The 18,818-nt window shown below is 40.4% G+C and overlaps 2 protein-coding genes across 2 annotated transcripts in view; one reads left to right on the top strand and one right to left on the bottom strand.

Moving 5' to 3' along the window:
* The window catches only part of LOC142398498 (uncharacterized), a 462,406-nt gene that overhangs the window by 85,621 nt on the left and 357,967 nt on the right, over nt 1–18,818 (bottom strand). The window lies entirely within an intron of this gene.
* LOC142398513 (E3 ubiquitin-protein ligase TRIM21-like) lies at nt 4,670–18,265 on the top strand. Its single transcript, XM_075482551.1, has 2 exons — nt 4,670–4,800; nt 15,397–18,265. The coding sequence occupies exon 2, from the start codon at nt 15,406–15,408 to the stop codon at nt 17,050–17,052; it is 1,647 nt and encodes a 548-aa protein (XP_075338666.1). The 5' UTR covers nt 4,670–4,800; nt 15,397–15,405; the 3' UTR covers nt 17,053–18,265.

Genomic DNA, 18,818 nt, shown 5'->3' with positions numbered 1-18,818 from the left:
CACTTCGGTCTTTCTCCACATTTTTTCTTTCTCTTCACTGTCGTTGTCAGATCAATAAAAGTGATCCTTTTCCTTTATGATTGGTTATCGTGGATGTTGTATTTTCACCTTTTACTCTTGGATTTAATCTTTAATGTGGCCCATTATTGGTTCTGGTCCAGAAACCGAACAGTTCAGAAATCATTCAAAGCCTGATTTTACCATGACTCTGATATAGATGAAGAGTGTCTGTGACCCTCTGAGCAGAAGTGTGATGATGATGATTGAGAAATAAAAAGCTGAATCAAATGAAAGTGTCAGTTAAGTTTGTGATGTCACAGCCTTTAAGTTAGCACACCACCTACAGGCCTTCTGCTGCTTCTACACCTGCTTTGGTGAAAAATCAGGTGAAACATTTTAACATAAAGACCGACAAAGTGTTTTTACAGCAGCTTTAGGACAGCAATGTGTCTGATTGCACATTCTTATCTGGATTCATGTGTCTGCTTTGAGGACATGGAAAATGTCCACTTCTGAATCAGTTGGGCAACATATATCACTATCATGGTGTTTTTGTTCTAACCCCTAACCCTGATGAGCCAAACGGCTGAGACAACCAAACTGTCTGTGGCACATGTTACGTTCACTGGTAATCAGGTTAATACCGTGTAGAAGAGCTGTCAGGCAAGTTGTTGTAGTTCCCACGGTTGAAGGCATCATTTCAGCAGGCTGAAAGTGTAAAAAACAGGTGTTTTTTTCTGACCCCACAAAGGTGAAAAGCCGTATTCTTGCAAAATATGTGGGAAAAGATTCAGTCTTAGTGGCAGTTTGTTGCGTCACATTTTCACACAGGTGAAAAGCCGTATTCTTGTAAAGTATGTGAGAAGCGTTTCAGTCACAGTAAAAGTTTTTCTGATCATCTTAGAATACACACAGGTGAGAAATTGTATTCTTGCAAAATATGTGGGAAAAGATTCAGTGTAAGTAGCAGTTTGTTGCGTCACATGAGAACTCACACAGGTGAAAAGCCGTTTTCTTGCAAACTTTGAAGTCTTGTCATCAGACCTTCAGCCGTATGTCTTGGACACTCAGGTGAAGAGAGAGGCAAAGCTTTCAACTGATCACCACCTGGTGGTGAGTTGCATCTGCTGGGGGGGGGGGGGGGGGGGGACTGCTGGTCAGATCTGGTAAGCCCAAACGGATAGTGAGAGTGAAGTCTGGTGGACACCTATGTCTGCGAGGTCTTTCACTCGCACTTCTGGGAGAATTTTTCTCACACATTGGGGGACATGGAATCTGAATGGACCATGTTCAGGACCTCCATTGCGGATGTGGCTTCAAAGAGTTGTGGCCTGAAGGTTGTTGATGCTTGTTGTGGAAATTTTTTAAAAGCCTCATAAAATGTGACTTTCAAAGAAAATATGAATCTTGGTTTATAACAAAAACACTACCTCCTTATGAAGTCTAAACTGGAACTGTGTTACAGGACCTTCCATCATTAAAGGCTTCAAGTGTCGGGATCTGCGGTTTCTATGTGTTGGTTCTTCTTGTGTTGGTCAGCACTGCTCACTGATCTATATAGGGAATTATTCACTCAGTCTGGTCCATTTTTTCTTTAGCACACGTTTTTTGTGTTTACCTTAAATTCAAATCTAGCCTAGCTAGTCACTGTTGTGAATAGGGCAGCTGACAACAAGGGAAAGACCATATGACAGATTGGAAAGACAATCCATGGTAGCAGTAGCGATGCCTCGCAGCTTTGTTACAACCAGCATAAGCTACAAGTAGATTAAAGAGAATACCGCTAGAGTCAGCGAGAGCAGGGGCTGAAGATGACTCACAGGCAGACTACATGGCAACTGACACTGGAACCAACATTACTATGAGGTGGATACGCGACTCAGTGAAGGATAAGGGCACAAACCTATTCTCTAGGGCTAGAACTGACCAGAATAGTTCTCAGATGAAAGAGAGCGTAGTTGGACAAAATAAAAGTGGTAGGCTAGAGGGAAATAAGCTCCAGGTTTGTCCTTGTGGCTGGCAGAAAGTAACATCAGTTAGAGGCCTTAAAATGCATCAGGGAAGAAGGTGAGTGTGGTAAAAGAAGGGCAGTGTGGCCGCATCGATCAGTACTTTTTAAGAAGTCAATCAAGTAAGTCGGATGAAGTCCAGCGGCAGGTAGAAAACCACAGTCCAAAGGATATCAATAACACAGCTACGGAAGTGGAGGAGGAGGTTCGAAGAAGGGATGCAGCTGATTCTGAGGTGAATAGGCCAGTTATATAGAGAAATATCGAGCAGAAAGCTAGAGATAAGTGGCCTAGGGCAAATAGTTACAAAGATTTGGAGGCAGTCAATAAAGATTTGTCAAAAATATTAGGTAGGTAAGGAGGAAATGCAAGCGCTAGGCGAGAGAAGATGGGATATAATTTACTCCTATGGTGTAGAAAGATTTGGGATGCAAGATAGAAAGAGGGTTGAAAGAGTACATTTAGTTAAGTCTAGACGGCAAAGAGAGATGAAGAAATTGGTTAAGGAAAGAAGAAATTTAAGAAAGCAGTGGAAAAGAGCTACAGAGGAAAAGAGGGAGAGAATGCATGTTTTGCAGGAAGAATTGAGAAGCAGGCTAGTAATACTCAGAAGGGATGAATATCTTAGGAAAAAGAGAAAGAAGAAAGAATATGTAAGGACGGCGTTTTACAGGGACCCGTTCAAGTTTGTTAAAGGGTTGTTTAACCAGGAAAAGGGAGGACAGCTTAAGGCAACAAAGTCAGGGGTGGAAGAGTATCTAAGAAATACATATTCAGATCCTGAGCAGCGTAAAGTAGTAGGCCTTCCACCTGACATGCCACCATTAGGAGAGATCGCTCATAAGATGGATGTTTGACCACCTAGGTGGAAGGAGGTTAAGGAGGTAGTCAGGCGTGCAAATACTTCGTCGGCCCCAGGGCCAAATGGAGTCCCCTACCGGGTTTATAAAAGTGCACCTAATGTCCTAAGGTTTTTGTGGAGGCAATAAAGAATAGTTTGAGAGAAACGGGTTATTCCTAGAGCATGGCGTAGGGCAGGAGGCGTTCTTATTCCAAAGGAGAAAGAGTCCTCGGACCTGAGTCAGTTCCGGATGATCTCTCTCCTAAATGTAGAGGGGAAGATTTTCTTTAGTTTAGTTGCACAGAGATTAGCTAGTTATTTAGAAAATAATAGCTTAATAGATACTACTGTGCAGAAGGCAGGAATACCAGGTTTCTCAGGGTGTTTAGAGCACTCTAGCACAAATTATTATCAGATTCAGACAGCCAAGATTGAGAAAAAAGACTTGCATGTTATATTTCTGGATCTAGATCCTGATCTGGATCCTGGATCTGTGTCCCTGTGTTTTAGGAAATCAGAGTTTGTCTTCAGGCAGATTTTACTTTGAGTTTCAGGTTAAAGGAAAAACTAACTGGACTGTAGGAGTGGCCAGAGAGTCGATCAACAGGAAGGGAGAAAGGTTTCTGGACTGTACGGTCCAGATGCTCCACATCTGTCCAGATTCAGGCCTTTCAGATGTTTGAGCTCCACATCTGTCCAGATTCAGGCCTGTCAGATGTTTCACCTCCACATCTGTCCATCTCTGGTGTGAAACGGATTAATACTGACAGGAATCACTTATTATGATGACACGAGTCGGCTCCAGTAGAGTTATCCTCACTGCTCAACAACAATATTACTGGGTATGTATTGTTGTAATGTTTTAAATACTTGAACACAGTTTTTCTAGAGAAGATAATTGTTTTGTATATGGGATTATCGTCCATTGACTCTTTTGGGCTTTCACATGCGCGAGCCTACAACCAGCCGGTGAGTTACATGCTGTTTATAAAGTTGTTTTGTAACGTCCCCATGCCAGTAATGTGAGAACCATGCATATTGTTTTTATGGTAAGGCTTGTGACTTTATTGTCGGATGGTTTATAAAGTGGTGTGACGTTTCTGCTGTGTGCAAGTTGTTGTTTTACGTGGAAGGGTTAGCATTTGCCCCTTAGCCACCACGTATTAGCCTCGCATGACACGCTGTGCGCACAGCGCGATCTCCACACAGGGACCGCAGATTTGCACCTCTCTGTGTCCTACTATCATTATTTGACAACCTCTAGCAATGGAAACGCGCTTCAAATGCCCCGGAGTTCCCCTTTAACTCATCAATACCTCTAAAAGACATAAAATGACTGTATTACGTATGTAAACAAATTTATGTTATTTATAACAAGTATGTTTTTATTGGTTTTCTATTCTTTTACTCAACATAACTGTTGTTTGTCAATTAATCTTATTAATTAATACCAAATGTATCAGATCACTGAGAGGAAACCTCTGTCAGTCTGATGTGGTTCCTCTCTGTGACCAGCAGAGGGCAGCAGAACAATCACTATCAGGAGGAATGAACGGCAGTAACCTCAACTTCCTGTGTTTCAGCTTAAAGAAAAACACGTTCAAAGGACAAAATGAGAGTAGCAGAAAGTTAATTATGGCTTTAAACAGGTTTTGTGCAGTAAAGTGCAATAAAGTCATAAATATATTCGTGCTTTAAACTCATCTGGTGCCAAAAGTCTGTAAATAATCACGCCTGAACCTGAAGGAGGAAACAAATGCTGAAAAAAAAGGTGCAGCAGGAAGCGGAGCAACACTGGAAAAAACAATTTAATCGTCATTTCCCTGAAATGAAAGTTGAAGTCTGTCAGAGTGACGGCAGAGCTGCAGTCGAGACAAACCTCTGTGTTTCTGTCAGAAGAGAAATAAACTGAGTTCATCTGTTCTTTCTCAACCACTGAGTCAAACACTGGTGAGTACAGCTGATAATATATATTTTTTTATGCATGTGTTTATTAGTTTTTGTTTGCGAATTACATACAAGTCAAACAAGGCATTAATACATGCAACAAAGCAAACTTTTCCTCCCTATTCTCCCTCCCCTCCCCTCTCCCTCCCCCACCAAATAAGTATAAGAAAAACATGTTAAAATTATAAAAATAATATGAAGATAAAGTAAAAAAGCAATAAGTAAATAAATAAATGAAATAAAAATAAGACATAAAAATAGAGATAGATGAATAAGTATATAATAATACATACTTTTTAAATATTTGTATTGAAAACAGTTACAGCGTTGCTGTATACAATGAGTATTAAGGGCGTTTCTCAGAGCATTATATCGTATCACACAGACATTTTACTCCCTCAAAGTCTCTTCTTGCTGGAGCAAGTTACCAACATTAGCATCATGTCTTAGAAAATTTATAAAAGGTCTCCAGGTATCATCAAAAACATGTTGTTTCCGTCTAATAATGTATGTTATCTTTTCCATTGTCATGTTTGATGCCATCTCTTTAATCCATCGTCCAATTCTTGGTCCATCAACCTTTTTCCAATGAAAGGAAATGATACGTTTAGCTTGTAATATACACATATCTACAAGTCTAGATTCTTTACTTTGTAAGTGTGGTATAGTTGGATATATGCCCAGAAGGAAAAGCTTAGGGTCCAGTGGTAACTTCTTAGCTAATATTTGATTGATCATATTAATAATATCTTGCCAAAAAGATTTCACTATAACACATTCCCATATGCAGTGGTATAACGTTCCTTTTGTTTCATTGCACTTAATACATGTATCAGGGATGTTATTATTAAACTTGTGTAATTTGACTGGGGTTATGTATGTACGCATCAGCCACTTATACTGAATAAGTTTTAAATTGCTGTTAATTGTTTGTTTCTGAGCCTTCATACATGCCCCTTTCCAGTCTTGTAGTGATATTTCATCGCCTATATCTTCCATCCACAGTCTCAACTTATGTTTTGAAGATTCATCAGACTCAGATATGAATAAATCATACAGGAATGAGATTAAACCTTTATCATAACAATGTCCTATAATTGCTGCCTCTAATGAGGAAGTGATAGGTATGTCCAGTGAATGTTTTTGAGAAGACGATATAAAATTTCTAATTTGAAGGTATTTAAAGAAATGCGTTTTTGGGATGTTATATTTGGTTGATATTTCTGAAAAGGACATAAATACACCATCTTTTCTGTACATATCTTGCACTTTCCTTAATCCCTTTTCAGCCCACGTTCTGAATCCTGAATCGTTACTCCCTGGTTTGAAATTGGTATTACCCCAAATAGGACTAAAACGTGACCAAGACGGGTTGATGTTCAAATATTTACAAGTATCAAACCAAATGTCAATCATGTTTAATACGATAGGGTTGTCTGTATTTTTCCTCAGACTTTTCCGATCCGCTGAGTACAAAAACAAGTTAAGTGGTAAGCTAGGCCTCACCGAGGAAGATTCCAAGTCTATCCAGGCAGGGGTGTTTTCAGAAGAGAAGTAAAACATGATGGACTGCAGTTGAGCTGCCCAGTAGTACCACTGGATGTTTGGGCACTGAAGGCCTCCTCGATCGTATGGAAGATATATTAAAGATAAACGTAATCTTGGACGTTTATTTTGCCAAATAAAGTTGGTAAACAATTTTCTAATTCTAGTAAACATGGAAGAGGGAGGGGGTAAGGGGATATTTTGGAATAAATAAATAAATTTAGGAAGAATGTTCATTTTTTTTTTTTTTTTCAAAACTTTATTTATTGAGTTTTTCCCTTTTCTCAACAAACAATGCGCAATGAACACAACAGGCATACAGACATAAATCCCCTTCCCTCCCCCTCATAACAAACAGTCCTCTCGGAGTAAAACAAATGACTGAATCAGTAAGAACAAGTAGAAAATTATTAAATAATAATATACATAATTAAAATAATGTATTAAATAATAATACTAATGATAAGAATTGGAAGAAAAAAAAAATAAAAAATTACAGAGTTACAAAACATGGTCACCATCCTATTTCACTCTCCCATTTCATAGCCATAATGTTCTAGCTGTGGTACAAGATTCTGCTTATCTGTTCCCAGGCATTTGTATATTCATATCATTCATAAAAGTGAGAAAAGGCGTCCATAACTTATAAAAATCCTCAACTTTCCCTCTTACAATGTAGGTCAATTTTTCTAGTGCCAGACTGCAAGACATCTCCTTAACCCACTGTCTAGATTTAGGTCTCTGAGTATCCTTCCAGGTTAAAGCAATTACACGTTTAGCTTGCATCAAACAGAAAGTGAGTAGTTTGCGTTTCTTTGTATTTACAGGAAAATCTTCAGGGTATATATGTAATAAACACATTTTGGCTTCAATGGGGACAACACTCTCTGTCAATTTAAAGGTGAGCTCCAGCACCTCTTTCCAGAACATCTGAATTTTTCGGCATTCCCACATACAATGATAGAGTGTGCCAATTTCTTCAGTGCACTTATTACAAGTATCAGGGATCTCAGGGTTAAAATTATGTAATTTAACTTGGGTAATATAGGTCCTGAACAACCACTTATATTGCAATAATTTAAATCTAGTGTTTATAGTTTGGGTTTGGGCGTGAAAACATGCCTTCTCCCAGTCCTCCACAGAGATGTTTGCCTGAAGATCATTCTTCCATGCAGTTAAATACGAAATTGAATTCTCTTTGGAGCCTGCTAATAGTATGTCATAAAACTTTGATAACTGTCCTCTATCATATAAATGGTTAACTGTGAATTTTTCAAGAGTGGACATAGCAGGTTCTGAGGTGGTTATCATTTGGGAATATATAAAGCTTCTAATTTGCAAGTACTTAAAAAAGTGCTTTCTGGGAAGGTCATGTTTATCTATTAATTGTTGGAATGACATTAGAGTCCCTTCATTATATAAATCTTTTATTTTACTTAGTCCTTTTTCTGTCCAATGTTTGAATCCCATATCACATCTCCCCGCTTTGAAGTTTTCATTTCCCCAAATAGGTGTGAAACTTGAGAGTTTAAGAGCCTCATTTAAAAATTTGTGGGCCTCGTGCCAGATTGATATAGTATTTTTTAGGAATGGATTATGTGCCCGTTTTATAAGTAATTTGGTTGGCGCAGAGTAAAGGTACAGGTGCAGTGGCAGTTCTAATGTGTTATTCTCTATCTCTATCCAAGATGGAGCCTCCGTTGTGAAAAAGTAATACATGGCTGCACGGAGTTGGGCTGCCCAATAATAAAGTTTCATATGAGGTAGTCTTAGCCCACCACGTTCATATGGTAGATGTAAAAGGGAGAGTCGCAGCCTAGGTCGCTTATTATTCCATATAAAGTATGTGAAATGTTTTCTAAGTGTGGAGAAGAAAGAAGCGGGCAGAGGAAGTGGGATAGACTGAAAAAGATATAAAAATTTGGGCAGGATAGACATCTTAATAATGTTAATACGTCCTATCATAGAAACAGGCATTGAACTCCATTTCTCCAGAGAATCTCCTACTTCTTTCAAGAGAGGGTCGTAATTGATTGATATAATATTTTCGACGTCATGGGTTATTTTGATTCCTAAGTAAGTAAATCCTTCTGGGGCAGTAGCAAACTGTGTATGACTCGGGGGGGGATTCCCTTTCTTTTCTATTCAGTAATAGTAAGGCACTTTTGGTGTTATTAACTTTATAGCCAGAAAACTGGCCAAATTCCTTCAGAAGCTGGCAAAGCGCCTTAATTGAGGTTCCCAGATTTGTTAAAAACACAACAATATCATCTGCAAATAGAGACAAACGATGCTCTGTCTTACCTATAGTCATACCAGTGATTTCAGCTGACTGACGAATAGACATGGCCAATGGTTCGATGGCAAATAAAAACAATAGAGGAGACATGGGACAGCCTTGTCGTGTGGATCTATAAAGATTAAAGGGCTTTGAGAATTGGCTATTTGTTTTGATTTCTGCTAGTGGTTCATTGTACAATAATTGAATCCATTTGAGATATGTTTCCCCTAAACCAAATCTTCTAAGTACATTAAAAAGGTACCCCCATTCAATCCTGTCAAATGCCTTTTCAGCATCTAATGACAGAACCGCATGATCCCTGGCATTTTTTTTTCATATAAAATATTTAACAGCCTGCGTGTGTTATGGAATGCCTGTCTGCCCTGTACAAACCCATTTTGATCATTGACAATTAGGTTGGGAATGATAGTTTCTATCCGCCTTGCCAGTGCTTTGCAAAGTATTTTGGTATCACATGACATTAGCGATATAGGACGGTACGACGTTCTTTCCAAAGGGGATTTTCCTGGTTTCAACAAAAGAGAGATTACTGCAGATCTTAAGGATGAAGGTAGTATTCCTTTTTCAAGTGACTCATTAAACACCTCAAGAAGATGTGGTAACAATTTTCCCGAGAACTTCTTATATATTTCTATTGGTATGCCATCTGGCCCGGGAGCCTTTCCACTGCTCATGTTCTTTAAAGCATCAGATAGTTCTACAATGCTTAAGTTTTTATCAAGGTTTGTCTTGTCCTCCTCGGATAGTGTTGGGAATTGAAGCTGGTCTAAAAAGTCATTCTCTTTTTGTGAGCTACCTGAAGATTCAGATTTATATAGGTCTTCATAATATTTCTTAAATGCAGTATTTATTTCAATTGGATCTACTAGTTCTTTCCCATCCTCTAATATGATGGAGTTGATGGCTCTATCTGTTTGTATCTTCTTAATTCTCCATGCTAACAACTTTCCAGCTTTTTCCCCCTGGTCATAATATGATTGTTTTAACCACAACAAATTTGAAGCTATTTTATTTGTAGTTAATTCATTGTATTGGGCTTTCAATTGTAGAAGTTCCTGCTGTTTTTCTGGAGCATCACTGTCATAGAGCTCCTGTTCTAAATCCCTTACTTTTTGTTCTAGGGTGTTCAATTGTGCATAGTGTACCTTGGATTTATATTTTGTATAGCTTATTATCTCACCCCTTAAATATGCCTTGAAAGCCTCCCATTTTATTGAGGCGCTGGTCTGATTTGTGTTCAAAGAGAAGTATTCATCAATTTTCCCATCCAGAAACTTCACAAAATCAGGGTACTGGAGCCAACTGGACTGAAAGCGAAATCTGAGGGGCGAGGAAGTTATACTAGGCACTTGCAATAGTAAGGAGATAGGAGCATGGTCAGATAACAGTATGCTATCATACCAGTATTTTGCAACCATTGATAGTAGACCATTAGAGATTAAAAAGTAGTCTATTCTGGAGTAAGTTTTAAATGTATTTGAAAAACATGAATAGTCATTTTTGTTAGGATTAAGATGTCTCCAAATATCAGTTAGATTTAAATCTTCCATGAATTTTTTAATAGTCTTTCTTGTTTGTTGATGGGAAGTATGAGTACTAGTAGATCGATCCTGTGCTGGATCTAGTACACAGTTGAAATCACCACCTATTATGTATTGACCAGGGTAAGATGATAGAGACAGAAAAAGGTTTTGATAAAAGGAGGGATCATCCCCATTGGGAGCGTATACATTTATCAAGCTGATCTGGGTAGATACTATAGTACCATTAAGTATGACATATCTCCCTGATGGGTCTATATATTTGTTTTTTAATTGAAAGGGGATAGATTTATGAATTAATATCATGACCCCCCTAGCATGAGAAGTAAAGGAAGCTGAGTAAACCTGCCCTGGCCACCTCCTCTCCACTCTGCTAATATCGTTTTGTACCAAGTGTGTTTCCTGAAGAAAAATTATATTGGATTTCATTTGCTTAATCCTACTCAATACTTGTTTAAGTTTTACCAATTTATTCAACCCTCTTGTATTCCAGCTAGAGATTTTTAAATCTGACCTGTTACTCATGGGGTTATGTAATAACTTAAATTACAGGATGAACTGAACACATCGAATGTTCATTTTTAGGATATTTATCCTGCCAATCATTGAAATTGGTAATGATACCCAGCGTTCTAGAGACGAGGTTGTAGTTTCCCGCAGTGAGTCATAATTTATTTGAGAGATTTTGTTCTTTTTGTGTTTTTTATACCCAAATATGTAAAATGATCTGTAGAGTTAAAAGGAGAGACACAGACCTTGCCATTGATCCTATCCGAGTCATTAAGTAACATTATAGAGGACTTTGAATTATTCATTTTGTATCCAGATATTTTTCCAAAGGTTTCAATAAGATCTATAAGTGCTGGAATGGAATTATTAAATTTTTTAAGGAACAAAATTACGTCGTCGGCAAAAAGCGCTATCTTATGTTCCATCTGACCCTCCAAAATTCCATAAATATCTGTTTGTGTCCTAATTGCTATGACAAGTGGTTCTATTGCAAGAATAAACAGTAATGGAGATAGGGGGCTTCCTTGTGGGCAACTTCTAGAGATATTAAATGGTTTAGAGACCACATTATTGGTTAAGACTTCTGCAGTGAGTCCTGTACAAAGCAATCTGACCCATTTACAAAATCTAACTCCAAAGCCAAAGCGGGCAAGCACTTCAAACAGATAAGGCCACTCGACACGGTCGAAAGCCTTCTCTGCATCAAGTGAAAGCAAGGTTGTGTCTTTCGCCGCTCTTTGTTTGTGTAGAATATTCAGTACTCGTCTGACATTGAGAAACCCTTGTCTATCTTGGATAAATCCATTTTGATCCCCTCCCACCAGCCGAGGGAGCTGGCCTTCTAATCTTCTTGCAAGAACCTTGCATAATATATTTGTGTCTGAATTTAGGAGGCTAATTGGTCGCATATTTTCGCATTTTGTATTTGGTTTTCCCGGTTTTGGAAGCAGTGTAATTAAGGCAACCCTCATGGATGTGGGAAGGAGACCATTCCTGAAGGATTCCTGAAACAGCTCCAATAAGGGTGTCAGTAATTTGAGTTTAAATGTTTTGTATAGATCTATGGGAATGCCATCTAGGCCTGCTGCTTTTCCGGCCTGCATAGAGCCCATTGCATCTGCTATCTCCTGTTTTGTTATTTCTTCATCTAATGTCCTACTCTCCTCTTCAGGAAGTTTAGGATATTGAGGTCATTCAAAAATTTTATCTGCCCGTCCAGGTCAGAAGAGCATTCAGAACTATATAGTCTCTCATAGAAGGCCCTGAACGTCTCACTAATTTCTTCAGGATTCACAACAGTTTTCCCATTTGAAGCTTCTATATAATTAATTGACCTTTCTGTTTGTTGTTGTTTAATGCGCCACGCTAATATTTTCCCAGATTTTTCCCCTTGTTCATAGTATGATTGTTTGAGTTTCAGCAGGTTGGCAGCTGTTTTGTTAGCTGATAGTTCATTATACTGAGATCTGAGAGCAAGAAGTTCTGCATGCTTCTCTGGTGAGCTACATTTATTTTGATAGAGATCGGTTTCAAGTTTTTTAATTTTCCCTTCTAGCGTCCTCATTTCCATTTGTGCTCTCTTTTTTTTAGAGCTAGTAAAACAGATAATTTGACCCCTAATGAAGGCCTTAAATGCCTCCCACCTTATACTAGCCGAAGTTTCAGAGGTGTTACATTCAAAATACAGGTCAATTTGTTTATCTAAGAAATCTACAAATGCAGGATCCATAAGCCACTCTGGTTGGAAGCGCCATTTTGGAGGGTCTCTTACAAGCTTGACATCTTCATATATCAAGGATACTGCTGCATGGTCAGATAGAACTATGCTGCTATACCGGCACTCCCTCATTTTGGAAACAAGTAATGCTGAAACTAGGAAAAAATCTATTTGTGAATGAGTCCTGTAAGTGCCAGAATAGCAGGAGTACTCCACTGCATCTGGATTTCCGTATCTCCATATAGCCAATAAATTTAACTCTTTCATAAAATGATGTATTGTCTTCCTCGATCTAGTATGAGTGTTATCAAAGTCTGATGATCTATCCCTTGACGGCTCTAGTGTGCAGTTGAAATCGCCAGCTACTACATAGTGTCCTGAAAGATTTGAAATTGTCAGGAATAGATTGTTGTAGAATTTGGGGTCATCTTCGTTTGGCCCATAAACATTTATCAGGTTTATATTTTCAGATAGCAAAGTACCTTGCACTATGATATATCTGCCAGCAGGATCCCCTACAACATTATGGATTTGGAAGGGGACTGACTTATGAATCAGTATCATGACTCCTCTAGCATGAGTAGTATAAGGAGCAGAGAACACCTGACCCTGCCACCTTCTTCTTATCTTAGAGATATCCCCACTTAGCAGATGAGTTTCTTGTAAGAAAATTATTTTTGATTGTAAAAATTTTATCCTGCTCATCACTTGCTTTATCTTTGCAATTTTATTCAAACCTCTACAGTTCCATGAAGTGAATTTTAGCTTAAATAGATTATTTGGGTCATATTAATGGTGCCCTGGAGAAAACATCCCCAAAGTAAGCATAGCAATGAGAGAAAAAAAAGAAGAGAAAAAACAACAACAACAAAAAACAAACAGAACAAAAAAAAAAACTCTGAGGTACCATGTTGCTATGGATACCCACCCACCCACCCCACTCTTTTTAACAACCGCTTATGAAAGCTTGGTCCGAACCTAGGACCACCTACCTCTCTCTCACTTTTCTTTTTTACTCTAACTGCTTGAAACAATACTACACTAACCATTTAAACTTTAGTTCTTATTATTAAACAATGCAACTTTTCCAACCTCAACACACAGTTGTATTAACTGACAAAACGTGAGCACCAAGAGTCAAGCTGTCTCATACCTGTTATTCATCAGTTGAGGATGGGTACATTTCTCAAGTTACTAAATACTTAGCCGTTGCTGGTCTTTTCTTTTTTAGTATTTTCTTACAGTCCGTTTTTAATCCAGACTTTCACAATAGGGATAAACAAAAATACCGGCCATAAAAAGTTAAATAAACAGAGATACCATCCTCAGGTCCATTTTAATCCCTCAGAGACCGGAGAAAATTGTCCGCTTCAGCCGGGTTTTGGAAAAGGTGAGATCTGTCATCATGTGTCACCAGGAGCCGCGCTGGGAAGATGATCCTGTGTTTGTTGATCCCCTTGTCGCGCAGCTTCCTCCGCACCTCATCATAGCTGCGCTGCATTTTATGCACTCCAGCAGAAAGATCCGGGTGAAAGCGAACTTGCTCGTTGCCATGAAGGATTTTCCCTTTGATTCGCTCTGACTTCAACACTCGCTCCCTGTCTCTGAAATTCAAGAATTTCATTATGAGAGTCCTTGGACGTCCCGTGCTTGAGTTAGGGGGCAGGGTGCCGATTCGATGTGCCCGTTCAATTACCGGAGCCTCCCGTGGCTCCAGCCCCAGGGCTCCCGGCAACCACTGTCGTGGAAATTTTGTCTTAACTCCCTATTAAGATTTTGCTTACCTTCCTATTACATCTGATGAGAAGTGAAATAGAGACTTTCAAAGTTTCTGCCGGCCGGCCACGTGTTTATTTTCTCCTGCAAAAGAGGTCAGTCCTCACCAGTCAGCGTTCATGGTGAGAAGAGACCCAGCACAAAGGGAAATCCAAAGCATTTATACAGAAAGGAGGGTTTGGTTCTTTCAGGTGTGTATTCTTGAACTGTCTCCTTGCCACACCCCCTGGGGGAAAGTCTCGCACTTTGGGGAGATGCAGAATCCGGAGACAATGGTCATTTGAATGATTATTGTCAATGTGTTAATCAACAGACACATGGTCTGCAGACATTGGGTCTACAACAAGGTGTCTTTTAAAAGACAAGTGGTTAGCAGACATCAAATTTACCATAACACCACCCCTCCAGAAATGCTGCGGCGTCCTGGCCCTCTGCTTTCTCCGGTAAGCCCACCAGTCTGACGTTGTTGCGCCTACTTCTACATTCCAAGTCATCGACTTTATCGGTGAGAGTTTTCAAAGTGTTTTCCAGTGTGTTGACTTTGGTTGATAGCTCATTAACGTTATCTTCCGCATCTGAGATCCTTTGCTCAGCCTGTGCAATTCGCCCCGTGCATTCCTGCACCTGTTTTTTCACATCGCTAATTGTTAGTTGCACAACGTCGATTTTCTTGTAAAGACCACTTTTCAATGAAACTATGGCTTTCATGATATCTTCGTTAGTTTTCTCGCCTGAATTGGGTGTTTCGCCGGCAATTTCTTCCTCAATGTCCTCCTCCACGAGTGGCATGGCGTCGCTCATTTCTTCTCCCTCGGAGTGTTTGTCTTCTTGTCGTGGTTTTTGTTTGTCTTTTTTGTTTCCCTTAGGTGGCATTTTTATGTCCAAGTGCTTTGATATTAGCGTTGCTTAAGTGAAAATCAAGTTCTGGTTAGTTTTGTAGGATTTATTACAAGCTAGCAGCAGAGCTCAAAAAGTTGTGACTACCTAGCACGCCGCCATAACCGGAAGTCCAGCTGATAATATTTACTGTGTTTCAACAACCAGCATTAACACAAAACTCAGAGCTTCCACCAAACAGGAAGCTTCACTCCTGACTGACTCTCATCAGGACAGATTCAACTTTAGGATCATTTGGAAGCTTTAGGATTGTAGATATTGTCTTCATTAGTGTAAAAATGTGTTTTTCTCTCTCTGACTCTTGTCCTCAGAGTGCAGACATGTCTGCTGGCAGCAACCTGCGATCTGAGGATCAGTTTCTGTGCTGCATCTGTCTGGATGTGTTCACCGATCCAGTCAGCACACCATGTGGACACAACTTCTGCAAAAGCTGCATCACTCAACACTGGGATGTTAATGTTCTGTACGAGTGTCCCATGTGCAAAGAGAACTTCAGCACTCGACCTCAGCTGAGAGTCAACACTTTGTTCTCTGAGCTGGTTGCTGAGTTCAGACGTGGAGCTCAGCAGAAAGCCAGCAGCAGCAGCTCAGAGCAACAAGCTGCCAGACCAGGAGAAGTTCCCTGTGACGTCTGCACTGGAACCAAACTGAAGGCCCTGAAGTCCTGCCTCATGTGTTTGGCCTCCTACTGTGAGACTCACCTGGAGCCTCATCTGACAGCTTCACGTCTGAAAAGACACCAGCTGACGGAGCCGGTGGAGAACCTGGAGGACAGGATGTGTAAGCAGCACGATAAACCTCTGGAGCTGTTCTGTAAGACCGACCAGACATGCGTCTGCTCGCTCTGCTCTGTTTTAGACCACAAGACTCATGAGTTTGTTCCTCTGAGAGAAGAATATGAAGGAAAGAAGGCAGAGCTGGGGAAGACAGAGGCTGAAATCCAGCAGATGATCCAGAAGAGACGACTGAAGATTCAGGAGGTCAAAGAGTCGGTGAAGATCAGCGAAGATGCTGCAGACAGAGAGAAAGCAGAAGGTGTTCAGGTCTTCACTGCTCTGAAGGAGTCTGCTGAGAGAGGCCTGAAGGAGCTGATAAAGGAGATCCAAGACAAACAGGAAACTACTGAGAAACAGGCTGAAGACCTCATCAAAGATCTGGAACAGGAGATCTCTGAGCTGATGAAGAGGAGCTCTGAGGTGGAGCAGCTGTCACGCTCTGAAGACCACCTCCACCTCCTCCAAAGCTTCTCCTCCCTGAAAGCTGCTCCACCCACCAAGGACTGGACAGAGGTCAGCGTCCGTCCATCATCATATGAGGGGACTGTGGTGAGGGCTGTGGCTGAGCTGCAGGAGACACTCAGTGAAATGATGAAGAAGCTGTTTGCTGAGGCTGAGCTGAAGAGGCTCCGGCAGGATGCAGTGGATGTTACTCTGGATCCTGATACAGCTCATCCTGGACTCATGCTGTCTGAGGATGGAAAACAAGTGAATCACTGTGATGTGGGGAAGGATCTTCCAGATAATCCAGAGAGATTTTCAAAGTGTGTTAATGTTTTAGGAAATCAGAGTTTCTCTTCAGGCAGATTTTACTTTGAGGTTCAGGTTAAAGGAAAAACTGCCTGGGATGTAGGAGTGGCCAGAGAGTCGATCAACAGGAAGGGAAACATCACAGTGAGACCTCAGAACGGTTTCTGGATTGTATGGTTGAGAAATGGAAATGAGTACAAAGCTCTTGCTGGTCCTGCAGTCCGTCTCAGTCTTCAGTCTGTTCCTGAGAAGGTGGGGGTGTTTGTGGATTATGAGCAGGGTCTGGTCTCCTTTTATGATGCTGATGCGGCAGCTCTGATCTACTCCTTTACTGGCTGCTGCTTCACTCACAAACTCCACCCGTACTTTAGTCCTAGTCTGAATTATGGTGGTAAAAACTCAGCTCCTCTGATCATCTGTCCTGTCAATCAAACTGTCTGATCTGTTCTGTAAAGAAGCTCCATGAACAGTGAATCTGCTTCTTCTAAGGTGCTGTTTACACATACCCGGGTATTTTGATAAACGAAGACCTTTCCCTTCGTTTGTGCCTTTCGTTTATACACAAACGGAGTTTTTTCCTCCGAAAACGAAGCTAAAAAAAAACTCCGGCAAAAGTGGAGATTTTTTAAAAACTCCGTTTAGCGTTTGTGTGTAAACTGGTTGAAAGAGACGAAAACAGAGTTTTGGGAATGGAATGAGGAGTTGTCATCATAGTACAGAGCCCCGCCCCTATCCGCCATGTTGGCAGGATGCTAGCGTGAAAACGCCATTCTCTCCGTCCATTGTTTATCTGGCAAGCATGGAGGTACTAGCAGCATTTCTGTTGTTGAGAGCTATACTCGCTTGTGTGATTTTGAAAATTACAGTCATACAATGTATTGACCAACAAAGACGCATTAGGGCTCAGAAAAAGCGGCCAGCTTTCCCTCTCCTCATAATAGAGACTCTCTGATACCACCGCCAGCGATTCTGGGTTCTTCCTGTCAGCGGTTCTCTATTAGACTTCTGATTGGCTTGTGTAGAATTCTCATTGTTCTAACACTGCCACCATCAGGCTTGGCGTAATTTAACAGCTCCTGATAGCGTATTTATGCGGATCAATGTAGACGTGTTTTTTTTAAAAAACGGGGCTGTGTGCACCTAGTTTTTTTTGCAAACGAAGGTTAGAAAATATGCGTTTATCAAAATACCCGGGTATGTGTAAACAGCACCTAAAGTTTAGATCTGGGTGTCTCTGAAGATGAAGTCCTACTAGTGGAGTGATGAGGTTGTAAATGTCCTCAGCAACAAGTCAGCAGTTCAGTTCCCTTTATGATTGGTTATATCATTGATTCCCATTGTACTGTGTGTTGGTCGGTCCAATGAGTGCTGTCATGTTGGAACAGAGAAGCTCCCAGTTGCCGTCCGTCATCATCACTAACTGGAAGTGAAGAGACATTTTTAAAGCACCACTGAATTAATAATGTTAATGGTGAATTATGGTGTTACTGGGGAATTTTAATCCTACTAATGTTTTTCTTTTTTATCAATACTGATATTTTACAGCTAGTTTGGTCCTGAAATCAGTTTTATTGCCAAAACATTAACGTCAAAGATGAGTGTAAATAAACCTTCGATCATAAGTGTAACCAAAGTGTTTTGATTGAGAAATAAAAAGCCAAATCAAAGACAAATAGTCTTGTTTTTGATTGATTTGTAACCTCTACAGGGAGTACACCGAACAGGAGCTGATGTAAAGCATTGTAATACTTACATACTGATCAGATTCTCTTCCCCATGAGCTGTCACCTTACCCTGGGGGGGGGGGGGGGGGTTGCGTTCCCCAATGAGTCTGGGAGCTATGTTGTCTGGGGCCTTAAGCCCCTGTTAGGATCACCCAGAGCAAACAGATCCTAGATGAGGGACAACGTTTAATAATCTGAAGCTAAAATCTTGTAACAATATTCAACTCAGGCAATGTGTTAAACAGCCACAGAACAATACTAAAACTCAGTTCAGGCATCTGATTTGAATGCTTCTGGGTCACCAGTTACATCCAACTGAGAGGAGACCTTGGGGCAGACCCAGAACACCCTGAAGGGATTAGATGTTCCATCTGACATGGGAATGCCTTGTGATCCACCGGGATGAGCTGACGAGTTTCACTGGAGAGGGATGTCTGGGTTACCCTGCCGGACCTGATGCTTCTAAGACCACACCTCGGATAA

This window comes from Odontesthes bonariensis, chromosome 14 (genome assembly GCF_027942865.1).
Source record: "Odontesthes bonariensis isolate fOdoBon6 chromosome 14, fOdoBon6.hap1, whole genome shotgun sequence".
Lineage (NCBI taxonomy): Eukaryota > Metazoa > Chordata > Actinopteri > Atheriniformes > Atherinopsidae > Odontesthes > Odontesthes bonariensis.
Note: the sequence above shows the minus strand (reverse complement) of the source record. Positions and strands in the feature narration are given on the sequence as shown.

Excerpts from the sequence above, each read along its gene's own strand:
- LOC142398513 (XM_075482551.1), top strand. The coding sequence starts at position 15,406 with ATGTCTGCTGGCAGCAACCTGCGATCTGAGGATCAGTTTCTGTGCTGC.